This window comes from Miniopterus natalensis, chromosome 1, assembly GCF_054644295.1.
Source record: "Miniopterus natalensis isolate mMinNat1 chromosome 1, mMinNat1.hap1, whole genome shotgun sequence".
Lineage (NCBI taxonomy): Eukaryota > Metazoa > Chordata > Mammalia > Chiroptera > Miniopteridae > Miniopterus > Miniopterus natalensis.
In genome coordinates, this window is record NC_142081.1 from 137,584,169 (window position 1) to 137,597,002 (window position 12,834).

At 37.5% G+C, this 12,834-nt stretch overlaps 1 protein-coding gene across 1 annotated transcript in view; it reads left to right on the plus strand.

Moving 5' to 3' along the window:
• COL25A1 (collagen type XXV alpha 1 chain) overlaps positions 1 to 12,834 on the plus strand; it is a 440,472-nt gene that overhangs the window by 333,205 nt on the left and 94,433 nt on the right. The window contains exons 11-12 of the mRNA XM_016209473.2: positions 8,494 to 8,520; positions 10,488 to 10,532. Coding sequence (XP_016064959.1) covers positions 8,494 to 8,520; positions 10,488 to 10,532 — 72 coding nt within the window. The remainder of the gene's footprint in view (positions 1 to 8,493; positions 8,521 to 10,487; positions 10,533 to 12,834) is intronic.

The following is a 12,834-nucleotide window of genomic DNA, read 5'->3' on the forward strand; positions in this document are numbered from 1 at the left end:
CTGATCATGGGACATTTAAATTTTTAGTAGCTGGTGTTTCTCAGCATTGTTGACTTAAAATAGGAAAAGCACTTATACATGACTGAATAGAAACATTTTTTACTGAGTGCAGTGTAGGGTGATAGGCCTCTGTGAACCATAAATTTGTTTCCTTTATGGTACGCTAGGGAAGAGTGCTTAATCACAGAGGGCAGAGGAAGCCTGTTAATTTTTCTTTCTTTCTGGGTCATTTCCATTTTGGGTTTAGCAATGAGAAACAATTTACTGAATATTTAGAAAGGATGGAGTAAGCTATTTTCAGCCCAGAATATCTGGTGAGAGGTGATAGTCTGTTTTGGGACCTAATCAGAACATAGATTTTCAAATACCTAGATCTATCTTTAATCTGCTGGTGGGGGGTAATGCTTAATATTTAGTCTTGGGTCCTGGTTTTGTCAAGTGTTGAGCAAAATGCATTACTTCTTTAATTTCCTGAGCTTAAAGCGACCTCCCTTACAAAGGTCACAGCTCCATGATTTTGAGAAACACCAATAAATGAGTCATCCTGGTTTAATATTTTCCCTCAAAAAAGTCAGCACATGAGATAGAGATGTCAGAAATAATTTAATTTAAAAAATTAGCTCCACTTAAAACTTTTTCATCAAATATTTGTGAATATAATGGCATGCCATCTTATTGATAGGATTTAAATGAGACCTGTTTTAGAAGAACTTCTTCAACTAATAGAAATCATGGAGTGATATTATTAAAATAAAAACCCCAGATACTTAAACAGAAGCAACTGCCTTGAAATTGGAACTCTTTCCAGTGGTATATGTTATGATAGTTTGAGCAGTAAAATAATGGAGAAAGTCTGGTAAATGAAATTTTATAATTTTTATATTCATTGATTCACTGTTTTAATTTAGTCAATAATTATTTATTTGCTAGACACTGACCTAGGTGCTGAGGATAGAAAATGTATGACTTGAAGAATTAGCCTCCTAGTCAAGAACATTTTATAAGTATAGAAATATATTTAAATTCATCCAGTTAAAATGTGCGAGAGAAACACAGGGTCAAAAACAAGCTCTATCTGGGTACATTGGAGACGGCTCACAAAAGAAGTGAGCTATGGCTTCTGAGCCCAGAAGAATGGTTAGAACTTCACAGGCAGACTAATGGGAAAACGCAGATGATTAAGTGTGACTGAAGACAGTCCACGAAAGACTTGAAACAAGTTGAGGCTCTCCCATCTCAGCACTGTCCTGCTCTTTTATTGTTTATGCTGGGTTTCTTCATACCCAGTTCAACTAAATCATTGGCTTTTACACTGAAAACATTTCAGCACACTCTCTCGTACTCTAAACATTTCCCAGTAGTTTCTAGTTTGGCCCTTCCACACACTTAAGCTATGAAATCTGAATCTTGTAAAACATCGCTAGAATTGTACTCCAGACATACATATAATAGTGGCCAGAGTTTATGTTTCTTGACCTTCCCTCATCAATCATCCAAGTAGAACATGGAATTTTATATAAGTACATCTTAAGTGAATCCTTCGTAAGATGAATTTCCATTATTTATTTCAAATTCCCTCTTACTCTTTATAAACCAAGTTTATAGATTTCCTTTTTTTTTAAATATATCTTTATTGATCTCAGAGAGAGGAAGGGACAGGGAGAGAGAGAGAGAAACATTAATGATGAGAGAGTCATTGATTGGCTGCCTCCTGCACACCCCCTACTGGGGATCGAGCCCAAAACCCGAGCATGTGTCCCGACTGGGAATCGAACCAGGATCTCCTGGATCCTAGGTCGATGCTGAACTGCTGAGCCACGCCTGGCCAGGCCAGTTTATAGATTTTCTGATCTTGTGATGCATTTGACCAGGTTAATATCTTTCAAAAAGTTATAATTAATAAGCCTGTTGCACCATACCCTTGAAAAAAGCCCTATATTAATATTTCATGACTCCATCCATTAGATTAGGTGTATTCTCATTCTTCCCTATGGCATCAGACTTTAAAAAGCATGCTCTTCATTTTATGAAATCATGGAAAAATTCTTAACTCAAAAAGGAAATAATTTTACCTGAGGATATTTTTTCCGTTGCTTTTCAGAGGGAGTGGAAGCGGGAGAGAGAGACACACACACATCGGTTGGTTGCCTCCCAACAGGGGCTGGGGATCGAGCCTGCAACCAAGGTACGTGCCCTTGGCCGAACTCGAACCTGGGGCCCTTCAGTCCGCAGGCCAATGCTCTAGCCACTGAGCCAAATGGAAATAATTTTAAATGGCTTCATAGTTTGGGGCTCTTACCCTCCCCATCACAGATGGACCAGCTCTTTTTTTGCTCTGTTTTTTATTACAGAAGCCGGTTGTATATTCTTATATCTAGAAAGGACCAGCAGCTTTCAGGGCTTCGGATTTTACTGTTAGCCATCAGGGACAGAACAGGAACTGTGTCCGCCCCCTGCTCACGCAGAACATCATTTCCTAATAGCAGGCAGCCCAGACTTGCCTTCAAACACCTCCCAAGAGGCATCCTAAGCACATCATTTAGAAAGTCTGCATCCTGCTTAAGTAATTAATACCTCAATCAAAGTTGTGCTAACATGGGTTTTGTCAGAAAAGTTCATTAATTTTTCCCATCCCATGATCTATCAAGCAAAAGCCTTTTTTAATTAAAAAATTTTTTTTCATTTTTATGAACTGCAAATGCAGTGAGTTCAGAATGGTTATAGAAACATTCGTTTCTTAACTGCCTGCTTTGAAGACGAGCTTGGGTTGATAATTCCACTTACTGTTTGCACAGTGGCTTTCTGAAGTGCATTAGAAACCTGAGACCCACATCCACCTCCACAACACCCTGATGTTAATGAGATCGTGTGACTCAGATGATGTTTGCCTTGCTGTTTTACTGTAGAGGCCATGAACTGAATTCCTCCGCTCACTCTTGCACTTAGAGGTGATCTACAGGCTATTAGAATAGGCCCAGAGTGTTAGAATGACTCTGGTGAACACAAGGGTGAGAAATCTTGTCATTCCTACTTTGAGACACTATTGTCTAAGGTATAAGATAAAACTTGGTTTACTTTATGTATTCATTTATTCATTTTTATAACTTTTATAACATTCAAAGGAAACAACATGGTGCTTATAAGCACCTACAAGGCCATGCAAATATAATCTCCCTTCCCTATCCATATCCCCACCTTCCACTCCCCCCTATAGCCTCCTTGGTATTCTTTGAACACACTTAGCAGGTGCCCATCTCTGGGCCTTTGTTCTTGCTTCCGTTGCCTGGGACATTCTTCACCTTCCATATGCTTGGCTTTCTGCCACATCTGTATCTCCCAATCCCAAATCCCTGTTTGTTTTAGCACTTACCACCCCACACAACTTTATATTGTACTTTTTATTTGTCTGCTATCTTTCTCTATTTACTAGACTATGAAGTCTAGGAGGCCATGCATTTTTGTTTAGTTTATTCACTGCTCTATCCTCAGTGCCTAGAACATTGCCTGACACTCAATGGGCATTCAAAAACTATTAAGTAGATGAATTAATGAATGGACTCAAAAGGATTCACTGAGCAATTACTATGTGACAGCCACTGAGCATGATAAAGACATTTAAAGTCAAGAAAGAAGTAACTACCCAATTATAATACTGTTGGTGAATTCGATAAAAGAAGTGCTGCCATGGGGTGCTTCGAAGAACAAAAGAAGGGAACCTAACCCCAAGGGTGGGGACACTGAGCTCTGAATTACGGAATGGGTAGAAGAGAGAGGACCAGAGACATAAAAAGCCCATTTTAGAAACCAACAACCAGAGGCGTAGAGATGTGAAAGCATGGCTTATGTGTTGAACTACAACTATTACAAAAGCCTGGACTTTTCTCCCCCTGGCTGGTGTGGCTCGGTGGTTAGAGTGTCAGCCTGCGCACCAAAGGGTTGCGGGTTCAATTCCTGGTCAAGGGCAGGTGCAGGAGGCAGCCAGTCAATGTGTCTCTCTCACATTGCTGTTTCTCCCTCTCTCTTTCTCCCTCCCTCCCTCTCTTCTACTCACTCTAAAAGTCAATGGAAAAAATATCCTTGGGTAAGGATTAATAAACAAATAAAAGCTTGGACTTTTCTCAAAAGCTATGGAAAGACACTGAAGAATTTTTCAGCGGAGGAAGGGCATGAACCCATTAGTCTTTTAGAAAGCTCACTCAGGCAGCGGTGTGCAGAAAGGACTGAAGGAGACTAAAAGCGGAGTGGCCCTTGGGTGGATGTCACAGTAGCTAGGCGACAGAGAAGAGGGTTTGAACAGGAGCAGAGCAATGCTGCTGAAGAAGGCTGGGCCAGAGATATGTTCTTGAGTAAGTATCTGTTGGACTTGGAGTGCAAGGAGTAAAGGATCGCCCTCAGGCCTGAGTAACACACTTTTGGTCAAGACCGTCACTGAATGGGGACTATCATATTTCTTTCACTTACTTGCTCACCATCTTCTACCTAATATTTTACACAATCTTTAGAAATGGAAACTAACAGGGGTGGGTGCAAACAGGAAAAAAATCAAGTACACTCTGTAAATTTATTACTTGTTTATAACTTAACTTTGCATAGCTCTCCATAGTCTTTTCTGAAAGACCTTGAAAACTTTGGTGTAAAAGTTCATCTGCAGGAAGTGAATTTTTCAATAGCTCTTTTGTTTTTATCATTTGAATAAAGTTATGTCCATTATGCAAAATCTTTAGATGAAAAAGCTTGTACATTTTACAACACCCAGAACCTATATTGAAATGAGCATGTTTTCAGGTTCCAATTATGTTTTAACACTTCTGGAGTTAAACTTAAAAAAATTTAGCTTAAGATGTGGAAATTCTATGTGTTACAGAGTTTTTAATCTTGAGACATATACAGAGAAGTTATTTTGAAAAATAAAAGAGACAACATTAGTCTCATTTTAACTGGTTGCATACAAAGTATATGCAAATCTAAAGGTGCCCTTCAAGAGAATGTCTAAGGAAGGAACAATTCATTGCTTAATCAATATGGACTGAAGAGATTAACTCCTTGGTTTGCAAAACTATTTGATCCAGACTTATTAAGTCATAGGGATAACAATAATATAATTATTTTAGAAATCTTAGAACACTAGAAAAACTGACTTTAATTTTTGGAATAAGAAGCAGCACTAGTTTGACTAGTAAATAATGAGCTTAAGACATTATTCATCCAAGTTGTTGTTCATAATGACTTTTTCAAAAATAAAATTTAATTTAAAAAAAGTTTTTATTGATTTCAGAGAGAGGAAGGGAGAGGGAGAGAGAGAGATAGAAACATCAATGATGAGAGTCATTGACTGGTTGCCTCTTGCACACCTTTACTGGGGATCAAGCCCACAACCAGGGCTTGTGCCCTGACCAGGAATTAAACCTTGACCCCCTGGATCACAGGTCAATGCTCAACCACTGAGCCATGCTGGCCAGGTCATAATGACTTTTGAAGCAGGGGGAAAATATAAATAAAAAGAAAGATTAGGTAAATTAGTGAATGGTTCTATGGCATTCGCCCATTATTTTACATATTTATATTTGTACTGGAAACCACAAAACTAATCAAATGTAGACATCTTAATTAGCTGGTAGCAACATACCCTAACTTCAAAATCAATTTTTGAGCTCCAAGTCTTCATTTATAAACTTAAATTTCATGACCACAATATCATAGACATATAAAGGGATTATTAATCTAGGGCTACTCAAAGCGCATACATAAAAACAAAGTCTTGATCAGTAAAATATCTATTGGCATGTGTGTGTTTGTGTGTTTATTCTTTCTCAAATGTATGTCTGTGTCTACTCTGCTTTATTCCCAGTCCTCTCCTAGTAACGGATGACACTATCCTTGACTTGCCACCATTTTTTCTGCCAATGAGATCAAAGGAGAATATACACATATGTGGTAGCTGAGAATATATCCTTGGCAACATAGTTATGAATAATTCACAAGGCACATATTTACAGTTCAAAATTAATGTTATATTTTAAAAACGGCTTTGTTTTTAGACTTTAGCAAAAATGGCAGTAGTTTCCTAGCAGTGAAGAAAAACATGTTTATGTTCTTTATAGCAACGCTTTGACTTTCTTTAAATATCGTACTAAAATATACAATTAATATAATTTTGTGGATTTCAGAGTTATGAGTAGCCTTTCTAAATCTCTGATATAATGTGATCAGGCAACAGAGACCATATTAGAAAATATCAGATATGTTAATCTCTAGCTAAAACACTTGATTCAAAATTTGCTCTTATTTTTATATGAAGTATTCCCTTCCAGGGTTATCCATCAATGTAATGAAATATTCAATTCTGGTGAACAATATTTTTTCAAGTGGCAAAGTTAGGTTTGTAATGGGAAACAAACCCTTTTGAATTGAACATATACATTCTCAGTCTAAACATTGAATTAATGTACTTTTTGTTACATGATTTTCTTTCTAACATCAACATTTTAAGAAGCGAAATACTCTGGAGACACTTGGAAAAATGGAATCATAGACAGTGATAAAACCCAAGACTTTTCTTCACTCTCAGATCTATAAGTATAACTTTCAAATTCTGACTTGACTCAGCATTAACATTCATTTCCCAAACAATTTACCCAAGTGAGGAAATGATTAAACATGTTTATGTGCTAAGGGGAAGGAACTAGTGGAAAGCAGGAGGCTCTGATGTGGATGCAGGGATAATTGATTTTCTCCGAGCCCCAAGGGCAGAGGCAAGGATGGGTTGCAGTGTCTACACCGTGCATCCTCCTTGTAAAGGAGGAGCATCTCCTCTCCCTGTGACAGGGAAGCAGGGCCAAGGGGTTTGAATTGTTAAGAGACAAGATGTTGAGGGAATTCACACCTGATAGCCTTATTTTCTCTGTAAATTCTAAAACAGGGAGCATTTGCCCTGGCCGGAGGGCTCAGTTGTTTGGAGCGTTTCTCATACACCAGAAGGTTGAAGGTTTGATTCCCGGTCAGGGCACACACCTAGGTTTCGGGTTTGATCCCCCGTCAGTGTGCATAAGAGAGGCAGCCGATCAATGTTTCTTTCTCACATCGATGTTCCTCTCTCCCCCTTCCTCTCTAGAAATCAATAAAAACATGTCCTCGGGTGAAGATTAAAAAAAAAAAAAATTAAGTAAAACTGAGAGAATTTTAAATAGAAGGAGTGAGGTGGGTGGGGAAGATGTCTGACCACACAGATATGTCAGATAACAAGCTCATTAAGAAGTTGGTTGGTTGAATAAATCTAAAAGGAATATATAAAGGTGATATTGTACATGTGCTTTCAATAATCTAAAGCTAATTATGTGAGGAAATTGTTAGCCTTCCTGTGAGGATTACAAAATAATTTATGAGGAACGGATTCTTTGAATGTTCCTAAACACTGAATTTTTAACTAAAAAGAATTATGTATGACCAGTTCTTCCTCTAGTGACCACTGTAGTGCTTCATTTAATCTTTCAGAGTATGAATGTAAGATGCTGATTAACTGAAATGCCACACATTGAAAATAAGCTAGCCATTAGTTAAGTGTAAAGGAATAAAGAGCTTTTATACGAAATGATAGAGTATCTATAACTTTGTTAAAATATACTAAAACTAAAAGTATTTTATGAAAAATTTGGAAGAAAAATGCTTACTATTTTAATATTAAAGTAGATGTGAATGGTCAGAATTATAGCTGTGTCTCTTAGCGCTCCTTTCCCCTGTCCCAAAGCCATGCCTTGTTCTAAATAAAGCCAACAGAATCCCAACACTGACTTTGTGGTTGAAAAACTGCTAAATCTCAAAGCTGCCACATTTCCATTTTGTATGTAAATATTTCCATTCATCTTCCTAAATATTATATTTCTTCTCCCCCCCCCCCCAGTATCATAGTTTATGCAACAGCTGACAGCGTCTTTTGTCTCTTTTCTGGGACACAGTAGGTGCCACAATTGACCGTGCTCTCCCCTAGTTTGTAAACAAGTGTTTGCACAGGTCAACTGGTCGCATTTCATAAGAGGAAGAATAGAATAAAACACATTTACTTGTAATACTGTTCAATTATTTTCTTTGCAAATGTGCTTACTGAGGATTTGAAGACTCAGAAGTGATATAATGCGTCCATTTACTGGGGAACTGCATTGCACTTTAACTGCTTCTAGCAGCAGCATCTCAAGCTTTCTAAGGGAGCCTGGTGGGATAGACCTTGCAGGTATTTGAAGAAACAGAGGTCCCGGGATAACAAAGATCCTTTTTTAAAGGAAAAAAATCAGAATCTTACTGCATATGCTTAATGTTCTTCACAAGAGAAGAAAAAGGTCTCTTATGTACCTGCAACTAAAAATTTTCATTTTCCTTGATGTACAAAACATGAGCATATTTCAATACAGCAAAGAGAACCTTATAGAAGAGCACAGTTTTAATTGGTCATTTAAGTCTAAATGGTTATAATATGTTTAAATCGAATTGATTTTCTTTTAGGGTCCTCTGGGGCCTCCAGGACAAAAGGTAAAGTATAAACAATACTGTGGAAGTCATTGTGCTCCCGTCGCCTAATGGCTGAGCGTGAGGGGTGAGTGGGATTAGCTACCGGGAGCCACACCGACGCGGTCTGGTTTATGCAGCCTGCTTTGCAAAAATACAGCCATATAATGTGAGCCGTTAGCTTTCTAATCGATTTCATTAGAGAAAATCCAGTAAATCCAGAGCAGACTCTTTTTTTCGCTGCCTGACAAACTTACAGGTTATTGAGTTTTTTGTTCAAATACTGATAAAATGTGACAATACTTAGAATGGGAAGGGTCAGACGACATTGCAATTTAAATGATTGCCAAGTGACCATAGAACTGACCAGAACAAAGGATGCACTTGTTGCTTGGTGACTGTATTCAAGTGGCCCACTGGTGTCTTCCTTTGCTGAGGTAACCTGAAAAGTGACTTCCTGATCGTCATTTCAGCATTATATGTAGTCACCAGAATTGACCATTATATTCTGATGGAGAGGGTCTAGAATTTCTAAAATTACATCAATACTGCAGTAATAAATATATCATAGCAGGTAGATGGCCCTTTGCCAACAGAGTCTCACTAAGTCCCCATTGCCCAGTGCACCTCCCACCCCACAATGGGGAAAGGGGACATTTAACCTGTAGAAAACTAAAGAAAACAATTGTATTACAACAGGTGGAAAAGTGATTATCTTTATCTTTGGAATCCATCAAAGATAGAGACTTTTTATCCCCAAGCATTGGGCATGTGGCATCTGTTGAAACATAATCCTACAAACCAAGTAAAAGCCAACGAGTTGTGAGACAACTTGTGTATAGGAACACTCTGTCCTTCGCAATAATGTCTCTATTAAGCATGGTGTGAAATTGTAAAGCTATCCTAATCCACATGCAACCAGGATAAAATTACTGCCTCAGGCTCCGGGAAGTACTTTAATGACCCACTCAATAGAATCACTGGAAGCACTAAGGAACTCGCCATCTCAATTTGTTTTGCATATAATGATCATATTTTTAATCGACCTATTTTTAGAGCAGTTTTAGGTTTATCATTACTATTTTTTTTTTAATTTTTTCCACTATTATTAAGAAATTTAATATCAGACATATACTAAGAAAAACCTGTTTTCTAGTGCTAGGCAAAGAATAAGCACATTCTCTCTAAAAATGGTTTCTCCAGAGCCTAAAAGGGAGGTGTATGGAAGGAAATGACATCACTATTTGAAAACATTTGTTAATGTTACTTATCCAGCTCAGTGTCAAGGATTTTCCTCAGGTAACAGCTTGCTTACTTTCAGTTCCCCCCACCTATGTCTGAGTGAGTGTGCACTTGCGCACACACTTAATATTTTATGTATGGAAGTGTTGTTTCTAGTCAGTGTTTAACATTTGTAACATCTTTTCTAGTCTATTTTTCAAGACATATTCACAATCATGTGGCTTAAATGTACTCCTTGAAAGCCTGGGGGGGGGATGTTGCAAATACAATAAATTTGAATATACGACATGGGTCCCTTATTTGACTAATTGTGGAACAAGTAGTTGTTATTTAATTACCTTTTGTTTTATGGTATTTAAACTCATGAAATTCAAGCACTACTGCTACTGCTAAGTTTTTTCCAGATGGAACTAAGCCTATTTATTTTCTGAAAGCACCCAATTTAGAACCATGTGACCTTGTGATAGCCCCGAATCTCAATTTATGTGACTTTCTTTAAAAATCTTACTAAAGTTAAGTGGATATTTAGAAACATGGTTAAATTTAACTCCATAGTTTCTGCGAAAGATTGATGAATCTGCTTACATTGCCATATGTTTGAACACCGTGTGTAAGAACTGAAAAACATAGCCTACCAGATATGTTTTAGCAAAGTAAAGTTATGGCTGGCATACCACTACAACTTACATTTAGAATTGAAATATTTTGTGATTGTGATATCAATTCAGTTTAATCATGTGTCTCCTTAGGGTTCTGTTGGAGCACATGGAATTCCAGGGATGAATGGGCAAAAGGTGAGTGCTATAGACTATAGTATTTTTGATCATTTGGAGATGACTAAAATTGCAAAATTATTCTAGTCAGTAATGTTAATAATAAGTTTATGTGCTTATAAAAACTCTACAAATGCTTTTGAAATATAGGAAAATTATGGTGTCAATGGTCGAATTAGTTTAATTTTTAAAGATGTATTAAGTAGTCAAAAACTCTTAGAAAATTTTTCACTTTATTTTGATAATTTATATAAGAGACACACCTGTATCTTTCTCATAAATATATTATGGAATAGGGAAAATGTTATGTTTAACATAAATTGTGATAAATAAAATGCACTCTAGTTATTCTTGTCACGGCAAAAGCAATATGCATTCTTTTTCATTAACAAAAGTTATTCTTAGAGCGGGAATCTATTGAACTCTGAATCCAGAAACAAGCTCTTTTTACTGATAAGCAAAATTAGGAGTTAAACAGACTCACCAAGCTCTGGTAGTACACTTTTATTATACTGTTAATAATGAGGGGGGAGCAGAAATAAAATTTTAAAAAAACCCACAGCTCTACAGAGACATATGTATGTACATGTGTACTTTTACCCTGCAACATACTAGTTGGAAAAAGCACCTCGCTTTATCCCACGGTGATGTGAGGATTTTGCTCTCCCCAGCAGTCCTGACTGGCTCTTCATCTGGAACCTCTGCAGGGACCAGGAAAGCTCTGGTGGCAGCTAATAAAGTCCCTAGCTGGGCCAGTGCCCTGGAGCCAGGGAGCTGTGCTAGGGACTTTGCTGTTTTCCTCAGAGGTTTGGGACTGGCTCTGTAAAATCCTGTGATCCATCAGCTTCTCTTCCCAGATTTAAAATCCACGCACTCTGGATTGAATTCTGAAATCACAAGGACCCCAACCCTTACAGACAGAATAAACTCCCTCATGACCGCCTCCAATTCATCTTTTCTTCTCTACTAAGATATAAACAGTCACAGTTTAAAATCTGCTGAGTGGATCAGAGCACGCTTAGAGACAGTGTGAGTTTTGGCCAAGTCTTTGAATTCTGTGGCCTCAGTTTCCTCATCTGCAAAAAGGAGACAATAGCAACGCCTACCTAATAGGTCAGTGTGAGGATTGAATGAGTAATAAGTAGGCATAAAGCCCTCATGACAGTGATGGAACTAGCTTTTCCTTCAGTGCAGTTTAGTGAAATTCTGGAAATGTGATGGCACTGCATTTGAGAAGAGGCACTCTGTTTCCAGAATTGCTCAGTTCCCAAGTAAAATGAATGTTCTCAGTAATGAGGCTCATGGTCTCCGTGGGCCCCCGCAGCACACCCACGCGCCCCGCAGCGCTGTCTCCCCGGTACAAAGTGCAGCCGTTTGCTCCACAGATCCTGGTGGGGGGCGATTAACTTTCCGTTTAGAAGGAGGGAAACGGGAGCAAAACTTCGAAAGTGTATTCACTCGAAGATGAATTTGAAAATGACATAACATAGGATAATATTTAGAAAGGACTAAAGATGGATCTAGCATAAGTGTTGTTTTTAATATTGGTGAGAAACAAAATGTGTACCTAAGGTCAGTGTTTTCCCTTTTCTTCTGTGTTTCTTTTCTTCTTTCAACTATGAGACACTCATGAGAATTTATAGAAACCTTTAACCTGAAACAAAACCACTTTAAAACTGTCACATACATGCTTATGAAGACTGCATATTTTTTTTATTTTTGCAAAGGAAATTTGCAATTTCCTTAGCAAGAGAAAGGAATGTGACATTTTCTTGTCCTAGTCACCAAGTTTAAATTATATTTCAAGGAATAGACAGTTCATATTTGCAGTTCTCTGTCATGTTATACATCTTTGTGGCATTTAAAATGTTTTCTGTAAAACCTAGGAAAGCTAAATGATTTCACACTTTTATGAAGATATCAGCAAAATGTAATTTAAAATTGTTTTTCCTACTCAGTAGAACTTAAGATTTGGGGAGTGGAATTTCTGTTAATCCTAGCCATGATCTAACATTCATAATATTTGGTGGATCATCTTTAGGAAAATAAAGTGCAAAAAACTGAGTCCTCCGACTGCAACTACAGGTCATTCAGACAGTAAAACAAAGTTGGAAATAGAGTTCCATATGCAGAGCATATGAAATATGTGTTGGATCTCTAGAATTTGTTTCTCCAAGAAGACAGCTTACAATGACAAAATTTTTTCTTTACAAAAAATAAAAACACCTCAATGTCTTTAAATTGCCTTGAGAAAACATTTTTTCCACATTGCAATTTTACTTTTTCCAACAATATACTTTTAATGCTTAGAAAATAATTTTCA